At 52.2% G+C, this 20,970-nt stretch overlaps 1 protein-coding gene and 1 long non-coding RNA gene across 2 annotated transcripts; both read right to left on the bottom strand.

The window, feature by feature from the left end:
* Nucleotides 1-536: 536 nt before the first annotated feature.
* LOC134163379 (uncharacterized) lies at nt 537-1,448 on the bottom strand. The gene is made up of 2 exons (XR_009964710.1): nt 1,294-1,448; nt 537-1,111 (listed from the first exon to the last, which is right to left on the bottom strand). It is a non-coding gene; the product is annotated as an uncharacterized LOC134163379 (long non-coding RNA).
* Nucleotides 1,449-2,301: 853 nt separating this feature from the next.
* Nucleotides 2,302-20,559, bottom strand: LOC134163115 (uncharacterized). The gene is given in 15 exon segments (XM_062617666.1): nt 2,302-4,460; nt 6,975-7,088; nt 7,252-7,365; nt 8,268-8,363; nt 9,431-9,538; nt 9,689-10,310; nt 14,484-14,547; nt 14,892-15,771; nt 18,219-18,386; nt 18,531-18,683; nt 18,944-19,051; nt 19,397-19,525; nt 19,658-19,743; nt 20,173-20,414; nt 20,416-20,559. Coding segments are annotated over 15 exon segments (4,074 nt in total). The 3' UTR covers nt 2,302-3,414.
* Nucleotides 20,560-20,970: the final 411 nt, after the last annotated feature.

The raw sequence follows: 20,970 nt of genomic DNA, 5'->3' as shown, positions 1-20,970 counted from the left end.
TCCCAGTGCCACCTCTGCATTCTGCATTCTAACCCTAACCACCCGTATCCATACTGCTGCTCCCCTGAAGGGCTCCAAGTGCAAATCTTTTTATTCAAGGGAAATAAGGACAACAGCAAACATCTTAATTACCCTTAAAGGCTCAGGATTCCGGATTTGTTTCCAAGATATATTACTTATCCCACCACAGAAACTCTGCAGCATGCTGACGAGCCAATTCCCATCTTCCCCCAAAAGGAATTTTTTGGGAGCCATCTTTCAGCAGCCATCAGTTTTATCTCATTTTTAAGGGCTCAGTTTCAAAAGAGCTCTCCTCAAAGTGCTTCAGACATAACCGCTGGTGCTTGGATGGCACTCCCACATCCCAGCCCATGTTGTGAATCCACTGCTTCAGGGGAGGCTTATTTTGTAGAGGAAAACCATAGGCAGCAATGGTGCTCTTCTTGTACGTGGTGGCATTCTGACAGTTCAGCACCAAGCAATAAACCATTGTAAAATGGGAAACAGGAACAAATCCCTAAATAACAAGCCAGGAAGAGAGTTTAAAGAGTTTCTAATGAACTTTGGTATTAAACAGGATAAAACTTCTCAAGAAAACATGTGGGTTTAAACGACACAAAGAGCTGAGGTCATTGAGACGTGAAACATGGTGCTGAACTTCGTTGCCGGAGACATGGAGCCAATGCCTGCGGCACATGGAGAACAGGAGCCAGGTCTCTTTCACATGCTGCTTTCCTCCTTCAAAGCCATGTGTAGAATCTGAAAGGCAAAAATCTTTAAAATCAGCATAACAGACTATTATGATGCAGATTTACATTTAAAGCAACTTCTGCTATGAAGACCCATATGGATACACTTCCTTAATTTGCATATCCATGAGGAATACTCCCATGTGCCACAACAAAGCTCGTTGTAGTTATTCAGAATGTAACAACAAAAGGGCAATAGCCCAGTAACATCAAAAAAAAAGGAAGGCTTGGATTTATAGGTGGGGTCTGAAAAGGGAGTTTCCCATTGCATGGGCTGCAGGAGGCAATATTGGGATGTCGGTTGGAGAGGAGATCCTCGGAGAGGCACATTGAAAAGAGGAGAAAACCACACAGAGGCACTGCTAGAAAAGGGAGAGAATAGAAATCATCAGAGCATGCACCTGCAAAAGAACCAGGAAGACAACAGGGCCCTGGCAGAGCACACGGGGGAGTGTTTCTGGGAACATGGATGGGATGCTCCACGACACATTCTGGTATCAGATGTAGAAGGAAATCATGCAGCCCTGCTGTGGACCCTACTCACCACCCATTCCTGTGCACCAGCGCCCAGCGAGTCAGGAGGAGACCATTACCCCCCGAGGGCCGACATCTGAGCTCTGTTAAACTGACACTAGAGGAAAACACGGCACCCTCGCTTCTCTAGCAGCCGCTGCTGCCTTCCCCTGGGGGCCCCGGCAGTGTCTGCGCCTTCCCACAAGCTGCGAACCCCGGGCCCTGCAGGCCACCCTCCCCCGCAGCAGGCACAAGCCTCGCAGGGGCTCGGGACCCCAAAAGGCGGCCATTCCCGCCTCGCTGCCACACTGCACTGGTGCCGACGGACGCCTCCGCTCACGGCCCCGTCTCGCCCTCCCCGTCCCCCGGCCGCGGGACGAAGCCCCTCATGCCGCAACCCCTCCGCGGCACCACGCCACGCCCCCCGCCAGCGCTGCAGCCAATCGGGCGCTGCGCCGTCCTCCACGCGCACCCAGCCCTGGGCTGGGCCGCCGCAGCCCGCTTTTCCTCGCCATTGGCCTGTCACTCCTAGCCTCCGCCCTCCCATTGGCGAACCGGCGTCCCCACAACCAATCACCGCGGGCACGTGCGGCGCGTCCTCCACGAGGAAGGTCGGGCAGACACATTCATTCCCATTGGCCAGCGAACGAAGAAGTGGGACGCTGATTGGAGGATAGTAAGCGCGTCATCACAGGGCGGGGATGACGAGCCCGCGTTTACTTGTTGTCATAGCAACGCGGACCGGCAGCGGCTCGGGCGGGACCGAAACGGCGCCAAGAGCCCGAGGAGGATGCGGTGTCCAGGGGAACGGGCCTGGCTCTGCCTGTTCCCGGCCCGGCGTGGGGACCCGTTCCAGACGGGGAGGCCTCACTCAGCAACGGAAGGGGGACCGGCTGCTCCCCCTCGTCACGAGTGGGTCACTGCAGCGAAGCTGTGACGTGGGACGGAAGCCGCGGAGCTTCTCCCCTGGCTTCAAGCTTGCCCATTCTCCCTCCTTCCCTTGTGGAACAAGCAGTGAAATTTCTCTAATAATTTTAATTAAAAAGACCCGTGACCTTTCCAGCAGACGCGAACCCATCCTCACAGAACTGAAGCAGAAACATGCATGTAAAAAAAGGCTGATGAACAAAGTCTGTCTGGCAACGACGGAGCCCTGAACCAAAACAGGCTCTTCCAAATCCAGCCAGTGCTGCTGCTTCTGCATTTTCCTTCTGATACCATCGACAGGGTGACATTGGGTACATCCAGCCCTGGATCATGGAAAAGAATAAATCATGTCCTTGCAGTGCCATGGCAGTCAGAGCCTCACAGCCCTGTTAAGAGGCACCAAACAAAAATACATTTTTCTGTAGGAGAATGTTTAACAAGCATCTAAGGGGTCTGCTTTCACAGGATTTGGCAAACTGAACACACGCAAGACCCGCAACAAGGAGGGAAAGTAACTGCCACATAACTTTTAAGGCAATGCAAAATCAAAACCCTATTCCAGGCGAGGATCTCAGCCTTCAGGAATTCACAGTCAGGGTTCAGCAGCACAGAGCCCCATGAACCCCATGATTAACTGCAGGAACAAGCTGCTTCTTGCACTCTGCACCCCTCTGTCCCAGTTGCCACTCTTGAAGAAGCTTCTTCCAAAGACCCACAGGTTCAGTGCTTCCTTCCTCACAGCATTTCAGAAAAGTGGGTCTTTCCTGACACTGTTTCACCTGGAAAACTAGTGTTAGCAACTTCATTTCCAGTCCAGTCCCTGGACTCTTTGGACTCTCCACAGCCTAGGGGTAACACTGCAGACTTTCTCCAGCCTGAAGTGTTACAAAATGTTCTGTGTGTCAATGAGCTTTCTCTCCAGCGTGGATTGACAGCTAGCAGTAACTCTGAGCACCGCAGACTTCCAGCACAGCTCCAGCATGTGCCCAGCAGCAACAGGCACTGGTGAAGGCAGTGAACGGGCTCCACACACCATTTCAATGCCATCTGTGGAAAATAACTCCCCAACCTTCTCCCTTTGCCTGGGAGCGGGCTCAAGATGGCTGTTCCACAGCTGCCTCCTCCTGCCACAGCCCAGCAAAGAGCAGGGGGATCTTGCCATGGCCCTGCCCAGCAAAGGTGGCAGCTGAGGGTGATGCAGACTATCCTAGCTGGGAGGGATTTTCTATATGGAGTGCATTACAGCCCCCCTGATCTCTGTGCAGGGCCAACTGGCCAAGGCCAGGTGTCTTTCTTTCAAGTGACTTTCCTGATGCTTCACCAAACTCCTCCTGAGCACAAATCTCTTCCTGCAGATGGAGCACTGGAAGAGCCCCTCTCCTGAGTGCCGGCGCAGGTGGTTTAGAAGGTAATCTTTTCTCCGGTAGGTTTTGTCACACTTGGAACACTTGTATGGCCTCTCTCCCGTGTGAGTCATCTGGTGCCTGACAAGCCACGAATGGCACACAAAGCCTTTCCCACAGTCACTGCAAATGTAGGACTTGCCCCTGCCTTGGCTCTGCTGCTGTCCCGCGGGGCTGCCCCGTGGTGCCAAGTGCTGCTGGCACCTACTGCAGGCCTCTGCCTTGTCCTGTGGATGATCCCAGCAGGGGCTGGCCAAAGGGTTTTCGGCAGGGAAGTTCTCCTCGCTTTCTGCTGGCGGCTGCTCCTCTCCACCCAGGCCATGGTGCTCATGAAGCCCCGGTTCACCTGCAGGGTTTTGTCTGCAGTCAGGATGGGCGGCAAGCTGTGGCCCCATGGGTAGCCCCTCATAGGAGGCAGAAGCAGGCCCCTGCCCGTCTCTTCTGTCACCTGCAGCACATGGCTGTGAGTGCAGCACACGGAATGCCCTTTCGTTGAGACTCCTCTCACACGTGAGGCCTGGAGACATGTCCCCTTCTCGGGCTCCCTGGGGAGCCTGGAGATGTTCCTGCTGGGTGGAATTTTTCTCCCGTTTGTTGTATGAGCACAGTCTCTTTCCATCGCTGTTTTCCTGAGTGCTGAAGAAATCCAAGTATTCACCAAATCCTCGGGTGTGCTGAGCATCATCCCCAAGACTGTTCCCAGCGGTGTTTGTCTCCATCATTTCTGAATTCCACTGACTGTCCCACGTCACCCTGGGGCTAGGATCCTTGGAAAACTGCTCTCCAGGTCTTCCTGGCACCTCTGAGTCATGTGCTGTGCTTTCAAAGCAATCTGCTGGAGGGTCCCTCTTTGTGTTTTCATCATGCACTGAAACAGATACATTTCAGAGTCTTTAACTAAAATAGGGGAAGTTCAGGTTAGATGTAAGGAAGAAGTTCTTCACTGCGACGGTGGTGAGGCACGGGAACAGACTGCCCACAGAAGTGGTAAATGCTCCATGCCTGGCAGTGCTCAAGGCCAGACTGAACAGAGCCTTGAGCAACCTGGTCTAGTGGAAGGTGTCCCTGACCATGGCAGGGGGTTAGAATTGGATGATCATAAGGTCCTTTCCAACCCAAACCATTCTACAATTCTATGATTCTAATTAAAGAAGCCTCTCAGAGTCTCTTCAAGCCTACAGCCACACTAAGGGACAAAGTAAATAAGGTGGGAGGTTTCAGTACCGATGGGGGAGCAAGTACCAAGAGTTCCACTGAGAGAAAATCTTCAGGAAAACAGAAGATTTATTTTTTCCAATTACTTTTTTTCTTTTAAATCTACACAACAAATCACTAATGCAATACCTTATCTTCCCCCTCTCACATAGATATCTGAAATGTGAGGTCTAAATTCCTTGACAGAGTGGATATGGCCAACCGTTGGTGCTCTCTGCTGCTCTCCAGGCACTCCAGCAAGCATCTAGAGCAGGAAGAGCCCAAGCCAAGGCACCACTGCCAGCTCGGCGTGTCCCTGGGGCTGGATCCCTTTCTGGGATCCCTGGCTAGGCTTCTACAGGGAGATGCTCTCTGGCTGGGTTTTTGTCCTTGGAGAAAGCTCAAGGAGCTGAGTGGAGGAAGCTCTTGCACATTACAAGTGATCCCCAGACAGGTGCACAGCTCTGGACTGATGCAGAGGCACGCCCTGATGGAGAGCTGCCTCTCACCTAGATGCCTCTCCTGCTTTTCTCAGAAAACATTTATGACTCCTAACAATCCAACCCCAAAAGGCACCTGGCACAGCTCTCACTCTGCCACTGGACAAAACTGTCCTGCTGACCTACAAATTCCCCCTGACCGTGATTGTTTCCAGTGTTTCGTTTTCCAGCTTATTTCCAACAATACTCTTCAGCCCAGCTTTCTAATGCTCCATAATTTTCCTGTCCCCTAAGACCTGTGACTCTTCCAACATCTGCCAGTTACTAGAGAAAGACTCCACTGAGTATCATGAAGGACCATGAGCCTCTCAGCAGCGTCACCCAGTTGAATTCAAAGTTACCTGCACTGCAAAAACATCTCCAGCCCTTATTTCTCCAGTGGTGTATCGGGACAGCAGCACATAAGCATGTTACCACAGGCTGAGCTAAAGCATGAATGCAGAAGGCACCGGTTGCTCTACAGTAGTTGCCTAAGCATGTCCTCCCACCCCAGTAACTCCAGGTTATGCGTACGCACAGGCTGGAAGGTCTGGCACAGGCAGAGCTGGCTGGGAAGCCCACCCTGTGAGCTCTTGGAGCAGTTGTAACAGGCTTCCCATGGGAAGGGGTGAGGTGGAGCAGATCCAGCCTTACACCAGGGTGATATTCTGCATGACCTTTTCTGGTGAGGCAAACTCATGCACACTGGTAGTTTCAAAGCAGTTACCTGCATACCAAGAGCTTACCCCTTGACTTACTCTATAGTGACTTCACCATGTGCTATAAATGTTTAACTAACTTAGGTGAAGGAATCAGGCACGATCCATACTCCAAGTGTGCTCTGCACAACAACTCCAAATGAATGAACGTCAGCATGCACATCTCCAAACAGCACATCCCAAAATTGTTTTGCATTAAAGTCACCTTACCTTTAACTGCAGGACAGCTCTCCTGCTTGGGAATGCAAACTCAGGGCTCCTTATTCATTGGTACTACCTTTAAAAGCTTCTAAGCCAGAGGGAACCCTTGAATAGTTTGAGTTGGAAAGGACCTTAAGGACCACCCAGTTCCAACCCCTTGCTATGGGCAGGGACACCTTCCACCAGACCAGGTCACTCCAAGCCCCATCCAACCTGGCCTTGAACACTGCCAGGGATGGGGCAGCCACAGCTTCTCTGGGCAACCTTTGCCAGGGCCTCACCACCCTCACAGGGAACAACTTCCTCAGATCTCATCTCAATCCCCCCTCTGTCAGTTTAAAACCATTCCCCCTTGTCCTGTCCCTTCCTGCCCTTGTCAAAAGCCCCTCTCCATGTTTCTTGTTGGCCCCTTTAGGCACTGGAAGCTGCTCTAAGGTCTCCTGGAGCCTTCTCCTCACTGAACAAGCCCAACTCTCAGCCTGTCTCCACAGGGGAGGTGCTCCAGCCCTTGGGATCATCTTTGTGTCCTCCTCTGGACTCTCACCAACAGCTCCTTTGCACGTTGGGAACCCCAGAGCTGGATGCAGGACTGCAGAGAGGAGTCTCACCAGAGCCCCTTCAGCTGACCAAACCGCCAGTTTTTGAGAACAAACACTAACTAGCAGACTGAGGTTTGCTCTAGTTCTTTCGTATCTTAAATTACTAGTTCATGACATCAAATATAGTATAAACAAACAACCTAATTTAGATTTACTGTCCCAGAAATCTCAGCTGAAATCCACTACTAACCTGTGCTTGGATCTGCAGAGACTTCTTTCTCCAAGTCTTGTTGTTCAGGGCAGCGTGGCTCCTCTTCTTGTTTAATCCATGAGAAAACATCAGTTGCATAAGTTTGAAATCCTGCTCATGAGGGAGAATGTACACAGTTGAGAAACACTGAACACAGATGCAAATGACAAAATATTTGGGAATGCACAAAGACAAGGAAAGCACTAACAAAGCCTCAGGGAAGACTTGGCAGGAGGGGCAATTCCCTCAGTGGGAGTTTTTGCCAGGGAATCCTCACCATCAGGGTCTCCTGGGAGGTCCTCACCCTCCACGCCTGGTAGCTCCCTGGCATGCACCTCTTTGCCTTTCTTGGGCTGATTTGAAGACTCAGGCTCGTAAAATGCTTGCTCTGCTAAAGGAGAAAATTGAAGACGAGTACATTGTAACTGCATAAGCTCAGGATTTCACAAGGGTGGAACCTGCTCTGCTCTTGATTTTCATTTTCACATAAGCCAAGCTCCCAGAATCCCTGTTTCTTAAAGGTCTAAAAATCCCAGTTTGCCACATACTGGATGCCAAGTACAGTGATGATGGAGCCAGCAGGCAGAGCTGCTGCCCTTTGTAAAGGGTAAGGACAGCCGAGCTCCAAAGCAGGACAGTTTATCTGTACTACAAAGAGGTACCACCAAGTGAGAAGGCAAGAAACAGGTCCCTGGCCTGTTCAGGCTCGCTGTACAGCACCAGCACCCCCAGGAGCCCGTGCACTCGCTTGTGTATGCAGAAAAAGCACAGGAGAGGAGGGAAAAGGCAACCTGAAGCCTCTGGATGTGCAGGAGGAGAGGCACCACAGCCCTGTGAGAGAAAGCTGCAGAGGCTGGGGAGCTGCAGAGCTGCCACAGCTGCTCTGACTCCCTGCAGACACCCATGCAGCAGATGGCACCAACCCTACACATCATTCTGGCAGAGTTAACCTATTGGCCCCAAAAAGTGACCAACTGCGATGATATATTTAACCAGAACTGTCGATGTGAGGTACGAAAAGTGAAGAAATTAAGGGAGAACAAAACATTTCCTATTCCTCACTGCACTGTCTGGATGGGAACCAGACACAGGCTTTGCAAACTCCAAAGCAGCTGTGAGAAGGGCAAGACAGAATACCAGCCTTTACCCGTCAGGACTAGGGGCAAGTCTGTTCAAAACCTGTGAGTTTTTCATAAAACACTTGGAATACATGAGAAGAGGTGGAAAAAAAAACCCAGCCTTGGAATTTAATCCTTGTGTTTCATTTTCCCTCCGAGGTATGCAGTTACTCACCTGGGCAGGGCTCTTCAGCAGCCTTTCGAGCATCCACCTCCTGCTGATCCGCAGAGGCCACCTCTTCCTCTTGCTTAATATGGATTATGCTGTCTTCTGTTAATAGGAAACAATGTTATTTTAGTTCCATACACAAAATTAATTCCAATTCTCACCCCAGCAGCTCTGTCGTAGCTCGCAATCTAGACAGAACCCTCACATCAGTTCTTGCTGACAAAGGTCTCTCCAACAGACCTCAAGTATTTGCCACAAAACCCTCAGCAGACATTCTGAGCCTCAGAAACCCATAAAAATTTCACGCAGGTGAAATGTCCATTTTGTGGTGTTGCCCACCAGCAGCTGAAAACCCATCCTACGCCACCCTGGGAAAGGGCAGTGCCACCTGAATTCTTGTTCTTGAGGTTTACTTCTCTTTTGGCTCTGCTAGATTTGTGTCAATCCCTTTGCAGTCACTCTCACTGCTTCCAGCCCATCAAAAAACCTCTAGTGAGAATTATGAATTTCATGTATCCAAAAAATGCTATGAAATAAGGAAAAGCAGATGGGCTACTGCTCTACATGTCACCTCCATTACACAATCATAGAATCATAGAATAGTCAGGGTTGGAAGGACCTTAAGATCATCAAGTTCCAACCCCCCTGCCATGGCTCTGTCACCCCCCCATCACCCAAGGCTCTGTCCAACCTGGCCTTGAACACTGCCAGAGATGGAGCATTCACAACTTCCCTGGGCAACCCATTGCAGCGCCTCACCACCCTAACAGGAAAGAATTTCCTCCTTATATCCAATCTAAACTTTCCCTGAAAGTTCATTGAACACAGTGAACTGGAAGAACACTTCATGCATGGGTAAAACCAACTACATGTGGCATGTCTGTGCACACGGAATGGAAAGGCTTCTAGACACCCAGTGGTCAAGAACTGGCCTCCACCCTGCTCTGGCAATTCAGACATGGTAGTACAGCAACCAGGAGAGTGCAAAGAAATGCTTCAATGTAGCCTCCTGGCAAGGCTGGTAGGGATGAGGTGCCCAACAGCTACATTTGTAAGACCACACTCAACACAGCGAGTGCCTTGGAGAGACTGATGTCCCAGAACTGGCCCACCTGGGGAGGTTTTGGCACTCCATGTCCCAACAGCCCACGCACCCCAAAGCCACTCACCGCTCTCCGCAGGATCATCTCTCCCATCCCCATCCATGCATCTCTGAACACACGGCTGGACCTCATCTTCCGACTGGGCCTGGGTATCACATCTGGGAGCGTCCGGCTCTGCAGGAGGGGTGAACTGAGGCACAGCCACAGGTCCTGCTTGCACAGGGCTAGTGGGGACACGGCAGGGACCCTCTTCCTGCCCACCTCCCGCTCCGACCCTCCTCACACACACCCGGGTCGAGGTGGAGGTCGAGGTCAGGCCCTTACCGAGGGAGAGCAGCATGTGGTAGTTGCTCCGCATAACGGCCCGGTGCAGGGCCTGCTGCCAGCCACGCAGCGCCCGCCACTCCTGCTCGCTGAACTGCACCCACACGTCCTCCAGGCTCACCGGGCCCTGCCCTACCTGGGGCCGTGCTGCCCGCCGGCCGCCGCCGGCAGCCCAGCGCTTCGCTGACATTCGAGGGGCCCCGCCGCAGCAGCCGCTGCAACCGCCGCCGGTCTCCAGCCGCCGCTCCAGCGCCTGGAGGCGGCCGCGCAGAGCCAGCGCGGCCCTCAGCTGCCGCTCCGCCCGCGCCAGGCGGGCCTCCAGGCGGAGCAGCCGCGCCGCCACCGCCTGCGCCTCTGCTCGCTCGGCCTCCGGACCGGCCATGGCCGCCCCACCGGCACCACCGGCACCAGCGGCACCACCGACACCGGCCGCTGGCGCTTCCGCTGCCGGCACCGCAGCGCCCCCTGCCGCCGCCCTGCCACGAGCACTGCGGCGCCCCCCGGCGGGAGGGCTCGATGCGGCGCGCGGCACCGCCGAGTCGAGAGGGATCCGGGATTCTCCATGAGCCAGGAGGGATCGGGATCCCGACAGAGCCGAAATGGACTCAGGTTTCTCCGTGACCTGTGGGGGATCAGGGATCCTCAATGAGCTGAAAGGGACTGGGATCCCTTCAGAGCCAAGAGGAATCGGGGGTCCTCTGTGAGCTATGAAGGACTGGGGATCCCCTCAGAACTGTGGGGGATCGGGGTCCTCTCAGAGACATGAGGGTTCAGGATCCTCTCAGAACTATGAGGGATGTTTCCCTCAAGGCCGTGACAGAGCAGGATCCTCAGGACCATGAAGGATCAGGGTCCCGTCAGAGCTGTGATGGAACAGAGTCCCTCTGGAGCCAAGAGGGAACAGCATCCTCTCAGTGCAGCATGCCCTCAGAGCTGGGGGTGCTCAGGGTCCCCTCAAAGCCATGAGAGGTCAGAGCCATGAGCATGCAGGGTCCCCTCAGAGCTGTGGCGGACTGGGGCTCCCTTCCGAGTGATGAGGGAACAGGGTCCCCTCAGAGTTATGTGGGCTTAGGATCCCCTCAGAGCCATGAAGGACCAGAGGGGTCAGAGCTGTAATGATTCAAGATCCTCTAAGAGCCATGAATGTGCAGGGTTCCCTCGGAGCTGTGAGGGTTCGGGGTCCCATTCAGAGTCATGGGAGTACAGGATCCCCTCAGAGCCCTGAATCGTAGGGGCCCCCTCAGAGTTACGGGGGCTCAGGCTCCCCTGAGAGCCATGAAGGACTGGAGTTCCCTCAGAGCTGTGGATGGTGTCGTGTCCTCTCACAGCTGTGAGGGACCAGTCCCAGGCCCACCCCACAAAGGGGAGCTGGGGAACAGTGTTAGTGATATCAGTAGTGGAATGGTTCTGCTGCCTTTGGTGAGGGACAGAACTGTGGCGAAAGCCCGGCTGCCTGAGGGTGGCGGTGCTTCTTGGTACTTTGGTATATTCTTCTTGCCTTGCATGTAATCATCATGTAAGGAGCTGGATGCAGGAGACACACAGAGGCTTTTATAAACAAAACTCTGAAGTCATAAAGCAACAAAAATCAGAGTTAGAATCATAGAATCACAGAAGAGTCAGGGTTGGAAAAGACCTTAATATCATCTAGTTCCATCCTCCCTGCCATGGGCAGGGACACCTCACACTAAACCATCTCACCCAAGGCTCTGTCCAACCTGGCCTTGAACACTGCCAGAGATGGAGCATTCACAACTTCCCTGGGCAACCCATTCCAGTGCCTCACCACCCTTACAGTAAAGAATTTCTTCCTTATATCCAATCTAAACTTCCCCTGCTTAAGTTTGAACCCATTACCCCTGGTCCTATCACTACAATCTCTAATGAAGAGTCCCTCTCCAGCATCCCTATAGCCCCCCTTCAGATACTGGAAGGCTGCTATGAGCTCTCCACACAGCCTTCTGTTCTGCAGGCTGAACAGCCCCAACTTCACACACTGAAGCCGGCTCATGTTCATTTTCTCATCAATCAACACCCACAGGGCTGCTCTGAATCTCTTCTCTGCCCAACCTGTAGCTGTGCCTGGGACTGCTCTGACCCAGGTGTAGGACCTTGCACTTGGCATGTTTAAACTTCATGAGGTTGGCATCAGCCCACCTCACAAGTGTGTCAAGGTCCCTCTGGATGGCATTCCTTCCCTCCAGCATATCAACCGAACCACACAGCTTGGTGTCATCAGCAAACTTGCTGAGGGCGCACTCAATCCCACTGTCCACGTCAGCAACAAAGATGTTGAACAAGACCGGTCCCAACACCGATCCCTGAGGGACACCACTTCTTACTGGTCTCCAGCTGGACATTGAGCCATTGACCACAACTCTTTGGGTGATGCCATCCAGCCAGTTCTTTATCCACCAAGTGGTCCATCCATCAAATTGATGTCTCTCCAATTTAGAGACAAGGATGTTGTGTGGGACAGTGTCGAACGCTTTGCACAAGTCCAGGTAGATGACATTAACTGCTCTACCCCTGTCCATCAGTTCTGTAGCCCCATCATAGAAGGCCACCAAATTGGTGGATCCTTCAGGCAGGATTTCCCCTTTGTGTCTTTATCCCACAACTCATCTTGCTTTTCAAGTGATAACAAACTGCAACGCTGAAGTTGCTGGAAACTTTTTGCTGGCAGCAGGATCAATGTGATCTTCCTGCAGGGTGAGAATTGTACAGTGAGTTTATTTAAGTCCTATTTTTAGCTATCCTTACCATTCAGGTCCTGTATGTATCTCGGTATACATGTGGAAAACAATTCTCCTGCTCAGGTTCCACTGCAACATTAAAAAAAGAAAACACAATAACCCCCCCTTCTTCCTTTTTTCTGGTTCAAGGGAGACTATTGTCTCTCCATCAGTAAGGTACGATACTATAAACTGCCATTTACCAGGTCAGGTAAAATGATGAAGAACCCAAACAAACAAAAAAACCCATAAATCAAAAAAGCAGCATTTCAAACTTCACAGCTTTAAGCTGATCCAGTTTATTGTTATTAAAAATCAATGGCTACAAATTTAACTGGCATTTTACAAACTGATAAAAACAAGTTCCCTGCCTTGATGGCTCACACTCTAGGTAACAAAAGTGTAAAACATGAAGAAGCAGTTTAACTGGAGACAGCAGGAAACCACTGGAGAAGCAATCAGTTCATGTGCTTATTGGACAAAACCCAAACCGCTTCTCTAGGTATCAGATGCCCCGTGCTGCCAGCTGCCAAGAGATTCTCCCTTCAGCACATCAAACAGCAGAGAAAAAACAGTTCATGTTCACTGCTTCATGGTAGCAAGCAGTCCCCGAACCCTGGGAAGTGGCAAATACAAACCCCTCTGTCCTCACAGATTTCTCATTTGGAGTAAAATATACGGATGTGTGCACAGAGAGGGGCTCACCACAGACAGACCTATTCAAACACGTCAGGAGCTGAGAAATCAAAGACCTCAGCAGCACTAGGGATGAGAAAAGGTGCAGACACAGCTGGTCACCAGGCAAACACCTGCAGTGACTGAAGACACCCTGGCAGGCACAGCTCTGTGCCAGCTCCCACAGTGCAGGCTCAGAGAGGGTCACACAGGCTCACCCTGATCTGCTCTGGGCAAGAATCAAAAGAGCTTGAACACCCCAGAGCTCTGAGCTGCTGAGCCAAAGTGGGCACAGGAGTTCTTGTCTCACACTCTGCTGGCAGGGCAAGCAGCAACGAACCTGGAAAAAGAAGACCTCACGTCTCTTGGCCAAAGTAGTTTCCAGACTAGAACACCTGCCACAGCAGCCAAATGGAGCGGGAAGAACACCTCTGCCTGGGGGGATGAGCCAGCCACCAGTATCCTCCCCCTTCACAGTGAAGAGTGGGGTCGATTGAAGAACAAGGCGGATTGAAGAATGGGGTTGATTGAAGAATAGGGTTGTAAATAAGTAACCTCAGGAACCTTAGGCTTTGTTAGCAACTACAGAGAAAACAAAATTACTAAGATAAGCTTTGCCAGAACCCCCTGGGGGTTACTGATACGACAATGATCCTAAAACAAAGTGATGAAGAAATAACCACCAGGGGTCTGAAAGCCCACTACCACATTTTTGTATGCATACAGGAGGCATTGTCTAAGAAGTATGATGTAATGTATGTCATCTAATGAACATGTATGTTTAAGGACAATATAATCACAGCCTGGTTGATGCCTGGGAGACACACGCTAGGAGGAGCTATCCCCCGTGTCTCCCAGCACCACAATAAAGAATACCTGCTTGTCAACTTAAAACTTTGTTGGCGAGTTACTGGAGTTTTCTCCGAATCAGCAGACACTTTGGGACCAGAAGTGACGGAAAGGTTTCTAAAGCCCAATTCATGTCAAGAAAAAGAGCAGCAGGTTTAAAACAAGTTAAGCAGCAACACCACCCCTGAAGCTGCACTACGTATTTGGGCAATTTGCTAAACACATCAGATACTGGGAGTTTTTTCTGAACTTGGAGCAAAGTCCCCTCAGCTACTGCAGTGTAAACCCAGCACCTTGCACCCCACATCAGAACTCCAAGCACAAGTGGCCTGGTTATCATAATTTACAGAAAACTAGCTCTGTTTTCAAGCTCTAAAGACAGAGCTGAACCTGTGTTTTACCAGCCAGCTTCCTAAGCAGAAACAGCAGCAAAAATATCATTCAGCCTGTGCCAAGGCACAGACAGAGTTGGGAACAGACTGGTTGCCCCTCCTTGGTGAAGGCAGCACCCATACAAGCCATTGGTGAGGTCTCACCCTGTGCATGCGTGCAGTCACTAGGAGTCTTTTGCAAACATAGAACTCAAACTCACCCACCGAACTGAGAACAGCAGAACTTTGTCAAGGGGAGCAGCCAGGACAAGTCCAGGTGAAGAACTTCAAAACACTCAACTTTGCTGGAACGAGTTCAAACAACTGATTCAAATTCAGAGAGGCCCAAACCACTTTTATTCTTGAGTTCTGAGCAGATTACGAGGTACTGTGGCGTACCATCACCACCATGAAGGAAAGGGCACTGGTGCCACAGCAGATCCTAATTCTACTTTGCTTGGATCTTTGGGATAAATTATAAGAGAGCCTTTAACACTGAACAGCAGAGATCCTCTCCTCCCCTCCAAGAGCTGCAAGGCTGTGTGAGCCTGCACAGCCTAGAATCAGTGTAGCTGTTTCTTCCCCACGCCAGGCACAGAGTCCCTCTTGTGCAGGTGGATCCTCTCATGCTGGAGGAGGTGCTCCTTCTGGGTGAAGCATTTTGGGCACTCGTTGCATGTGTATGGCCTCTCATCTGTGTGGATCCTCTGATGCCGGACCACACTGGAGGAGCAGGTGAACCTCTTCCCACAGTACAAGCACCTAAGGATCTTTCTTCTCTGGTGCAAGTGCGTATGTTTGTGGCTGCCGAGAGTTTTCTTCTGGGAGAAACACGCCTTGCACTGATTGCACTTGTAGGGCCTTCCTTTTGGGTGGGCACTCGGATTTGGCTTACAGATAGCATTGGCGTCATTGCTTTTCAGGCACCTGGGACTGCTGGACACCTTGTCCACGGCTGGGACACTGGCGCAGGCTTTGGCATTCTGGTTCTGCTTGAACCTCTCTGTGGCCACATGGGTCCCATCCTCTTCCACATGAGTCTGGTGGCACAGCGGATAGAGGAAGCCGTCCTCGCCTCCAGTGTGCTCACTGCTATCCTCTGTGCTGTGGCCCTCCTGGTGAGGTGTCAGCATCCTCTTCAGACAGAAGCCCTTTCCATACGCTGTACATGAGTGAGGTCTCTTTCTGGGACAGTTTTGCCCATGGAAGTTGATAGCGTTGCTTTCACTGAGACCCTCTCCCTCTGGGGTGGATGGCACCAGGCTGCTCATGCTCTGGTTTCCCTGCTCTACAGGAGAGCTGTACTGACTATCAAAGGACAGCACCTTGCTGGGACCCTGGGAAAGCAGCTCCTTTGGCTCCCTGGTTAAAGTCACAGGAGGCTCGGACCTTTGGGAGCATTCCTCCAAGTCCAGCTGCTCTACTTTGAACGTCATTGCCTCATCTGCTGGGACTGACAAGAACAATAAAAGGGACATTCACTGGTGTGAGACACCTTCCAAAATCTCCCACACTCCTTACCCCACCACCTGGGAAGCAAACAGGCCCGTCTCACACAGGAAGCATAAAGGCAGCTGTGCTCACACAACAGCAGCCAGCTGAAAGACTGATAGAGAATACAAGTGAAAAGCACAAGGAACACTTCCCTTTCAGCTGGCTGAGCTGCATGAGAAGCCTCAACCATGAGGGAGGGGGCAGAAGGAAGTGCTGCCTTCCAGGATAGCAGAGTTCAGCAGCTTCCAAAATCACCTCCCTCAGCACCAAGAACTCATGGATCTGGGACAGCCCTTTGCTTCCGTCATAAGCCCATCTGCCTCCCTCCCCACTCTTCACTCTGCTCCCTCTCACTCTTCCGAGCACCAGACTTCTAAGATCCACCTTCCCTCCACACCCGGAACATGGTGACTTGCCTGCACAGCACTCTTCTTGAAAGCGGGCACACAAACACTGGTTTTGACTTGAGACATTCCTGCTACTGCTCAGGATGAGAGGAAGCCTCCTCTGTAGATGTCACTGAGGCAGTACAAATACATTTTGTCTGAAAGTTCATTGCTTTTCTTCACCAAATTAGGTGCCTGGGGTTTTCTAATCACACTAAACATGTCTCAGACTTTTGCCTGACTCTCATTCCTACATGAACATTTCATCTGAGTTGACCTGGATGTGAATATAACCCATTGGTGGAAAACCAATCAAAAGCAGGGACAGAAACTGCCAACACACAGCCATTTCAAATGCTGTCAACAATGTGAGGTCAACAATGTGAGGGCTCAGCCTCCTGTCTGGAGAACTTCACTCCCCAGTTCACTTGTGCTGTGCAGCACCTGACAGCAGAGGGGTGACAGCATGGCAGAAGGGTGATGAGAAAAAGCGTGTATGAGTTAGCCAAAGCAGGGCAAATACCACCAAAAACTGAGCAAGTCCCACTGACACTTCTGATGTGGCACAAGGAGGATAAACAGAGACCAGGACTGAGTGTGAAGAAACAACTGGTGAGCTGGGCTGGTCTATTAATCAAGTAAATATCATGTCATTATTATTTGGAATAGCAGAGACATCCCAGCTTGCCAGTGACTTCCCTCCATGTAGCCATCAAAGCATCACTCTGGAGCACAGCTCCCTCCTCTGAGGATGCAGCCACCAAACAGAAGAAATTCAAGGAGAAGAGCTACAGATATGCTCTGGAGGACAGGAGACAGGACCCACAGGAGAGAAGGGTGCTGAGAAGCTGGGGGACTGGAGGGAAGAGCTGAGCTCTGCACCAGTCACGACCTTACCAAACGCCGAGGTCAGCCTCCCTGCAGCCGGAGGGGAGCTGGAGGTGATGTTCCATCCAGGCATTTGCCCAGGCCCCTTCCAAGCTGGCTTTGCTTCCAGCCTTTGCTGTGTCTTGTTGCAGCATGTCCTACAGCTTGCACACATATGGTAACAGCAGTTTGCTCTGCAAGCGCCTGCTCCCTGGATCTCTGACATTCAGGAAGCACAAAAGTTTGTTCCTTTGGCTCATGCAGCGCACCACTCACCCAGGCACTGACCCCCATTGTATCCCACTCCCTGGCACGCCTTCCTCGGGCTAAGGAATCCCACTGCGTTCCATCTCTCCTCATATGGAAGCTTTCCACCTAGCTTCTCTGCTCTGGACAGCATCCCTGACTACTGCATTCCTTTCAAGAGAGAATAAGCAGAACTTAGCTCAGCTCCCCGCGTACTTTGGCATAACACTGTCTTTGAAGAAGATCTTGAGAATTGTTCTGTTTCATTCCTAGCGTCTCCCTGTATTCTGACTGGAGGAGGCTCAGGGGGGACCGTGTCACTCTCTACAACTGAGGAAGTTGAAAGGAAATTGTAGAGAGGAGGTTGCTGGTTTCTTCTCCCAAGTAACAAGTGATAGCACAAGAGGTAACGGCCTCAAGCTACTCCTAGGGGAGGTTTAGACTGGATATTAGGAAACATTTCTTCACCAAAAGGGTGATCAGGTATTGGAACAGGCTACCCAGGACAGTGGTGGAATCATCGTCCCTGGAAGCGTTCAGAAACCATGTAGGTGAGGCCCTCGGTGACATGGTTTAGTGCTGGACTTGGCAGTCCTGAGGTAACAGTTGGACTTGATCTTGAAGGTCTTTTCCAACCCAGCTGATTCTATGATTTATTTCAGGGATTCCCATCTCCTCACATCCAGCACCTTGTCTACCCAGCACTTTAATCTTCCTACCAGTAAAACTGCCCGTACCCTTTCTGCTCACATTCCTAACCTCACTGTGACTCTTGCTCCTTTCCCCACTGCCCCACCAGCCTCTCCTCAGTCCCCGTGTCTTGGCATATGCTGTCCCACAGCAGGAATGCTAGGGACTCCCAGCATTTCCAGCTACATAACACACTGTGGGATTGCTTGGAACTCACCCACACTGAGCTTGGTAAACTCCACATCCTTCATGGTTCCCTGCTCCTCCATACACCTCTCTTCTTCCTGCTTCCCAACACCTGCAAAGCTCGGCTCTGGAATACCAGTGTGCTGCAGTAAAGAGGAAACTTCTTCAGTGGTTGTGGCACTGCTTGGCTCTTCCCTCGCTGTTCCCCAGGGCTTTGCTCCTGGCTACCCTGCTTTTTCATGTAAAACCTCACTCCAGCATCCCCCATCCCTATTTCTGGAAGCTTTTTCCCCAGAGCAATGCAGCAGAGAAGTGGTTCCACCTCACTCCCTGTTTCAGAGGCTTGTCCTCCCTGCCCCACAGTCCAAGCTTGCCCTTACAGAGCAACATTCAGAAGGTCCAGGCTCAGCCAGCACTGCTCTTCCCTCCAGGCCTTCCTGCGCTCCTGCACTGCCATCCTGGCTGTTTACATCAACCTTAAACAGCAGAGCCTCTGCTAACAAGAAAGATCACAGCTGTTACCCAAACTCTCTGCACGTGGCAGGGGGTTGGAACCAGGTGATCTTTGAGGTCCCTTCCAACCCAAACCATTCTATGATTCTGTTTTTTCCTAACACTGTTACTATCCCTGAACCTGTTCCTCCTGAGATCCAAGAAGTTCCTTCTGCAGCAAACTGGGACTATCACCTTGCAACACCCTCTAGTGACACCATGGAAACATTACACCTGAGACAAAAACTCTATTTCATCTCTTGCCTGCACTTGGCTCTGCTGAAACCTCTTTTGAAGCTGCCTCATCCCCATTGCAGGATGCTTCCCCTCTCTGGTGCTGGGACAGGAGGTCATGTTTGGAGATTGCATAGTCTGTTGAGGAACAGAGAGACTAACAGTGTCCTCAGGGAGGAACACACTCAGCTGCACTCCCAGAACTGGATCCATTGGCCACAACACACCACATGGCAGAATGAGAACCCTCTGCACTGTCCACCCGGAGTCAGAGGCTTCCGGAGTGGGCTGGGATACTGAGGTGACCACAACCAATGCCCACACCCAGAGATGGTGGGACTGGATGTGACATATGCTGCTGACCACAACAGGCACTCATCGACTTCTCCATGTGCCTACAAGCTTGCTTCCCAGGTGGGGAAGAACTCCCCAGAACAGAGCCAATTGGAAAAACCAGGAACTGACCAAAACAGAGACACTTACCTAGACAGATTTGAGGCTCATTATTTCCCCCCAGCTCCTTTATGTGCAGCTCCCTCTGCTGCTCCTGCAGGTTTGCCCACTCTTGAGCAGAAAAGCACACGGTCTCGCTTTGGAACACCACTGATGGGTCTTACAATCACAAAGGGAATGCACTCACCACCAGGCCTGGAGAAATCCTCCAGAGGAATTCTCTACCTGAATCCTATGCCACCACCAGGCATCAAGAAATGAGAAAAAAATCCCTGCCCTGGGGCACCTCACAGAGAACAATGATCACTTTAAGGACTGTGAGTTTCAAGGCATTTGACTTGCAAATTTCACAGCAGGCTTCCCAAGGTGTGGAATCACTGTTCCAGGAAGTGTTCAAAACCACCTAGATGGCGTCCTTAGTGACATGGTTTAGTGGTGGTCTTGGCAGTCCTGGGGTAACGGTTGGAAGGTGTTTTCCAACTTTCCTGTGATTCTGTGATTCAACCTGCAAATCCCACAACACTCAAACTCTGAATGCCTCAATATCCACATGTCCACCTGTGTGGAGCCCGAGCCCATCCCATAGGCATTTTACAGACCTCAGTGGGGAGGAAGAGCCTACTATTTATGTTAAAAACATGACAACACGCTCTTTGGTGAGATAATACTGCAGAATCTAAACACATCTATGAGCAAACACTGCCTGCTTGATGCTTCAGGCCATGGGGGGAGATAATGGCAGGTAGAGTTAAAGTGTGATGGAGCCCAGTGAAGCCCCCCAGGTGTCCCCCCCAAGCACCCTTCACTCATACCCTGGTGACGTTGACCTCGGGGGCAGCTGCAGGATCCATAAGTTCCCACTCTTCAGGAAGTTCTCTATGCTCTTCAGGCGCCGCTGGAGCTGCCCATACTCCTGGATGAAAGTGCCTAGCGCCGTGCACTTGCTCTCCAGCTGGTTCCCAAAATCCACCGCCGTTTTCCCGCGTTACAAGTGGTTCTTCTCGGTGGCGGCCACCCGGGTCTCCAAGTTCAGCAACCGCGAACCGTGAAGCGTCCACGCTCTGCTCCACCGTCTGCATCGCCGCCGCCGCCGCCGTCTTTAGCGAGACGCGGCTGCCGCCGAGCGTCGGACACCCACCCGCCGCCGGTGGCTCCGCGGGGAAGCCGCAGCTCGCCAGGTGCGGGGGTTCCATTCCCGCCCTCCGCCGGCAGACAAGCGGCCGAACCAGCGCCTCGCGGGGCTGCAGCGCGGCTCCCGCCGCCCACACGGGTCCTCAGGGGCTGCGCGCTGCTGGGGGAGCAGGAGGAGCCGCGCTAGGACCACCACCACGGGGCACCACGGCTGGATTTCTCACCTTTCTACAAGGAGCCGCGGTTCGCCAGGACCAGACCCTCCCCGCATCCAACGCGCCGACCTCGGAGCCTAGACCCCGTCAAGCCGCCGCCGCCGCCGCCGCCGCTTCGCACCTAACCCGCCGCAGCCGGAACCACCTCCTTGAGCCGCACCGGGTGCTGCCGCTTTACCGTACCGCCAGGGGGCACCGTCCGGCCGCCTCTCGCCACCGCGCTTCCCCGCCGGGCGGAGGCTGGCTGCACGGCTGCAG

Source organism: Pezoporus occidentalis, unplaced genomic scaffold (genome assembly GCF_034315485.1).
Source record: "Pezoporus occidentalis ecotype Australia unplaced genomic scaffold, CSIRO_AGI_Poc_V1 ctg2, whole genome shotgun sequence".
Lineage (NCBI taxonomy): Eukaryota > Metazoa > Chordata > Aves > Psittaciformes > Psittacidae > Pezoporus > Pezoporus occidentalis.
Note: the sequence above shows the minus strand (reverse complement) of the source record. Positions and strands in the feature narration are given on the sequence as shown.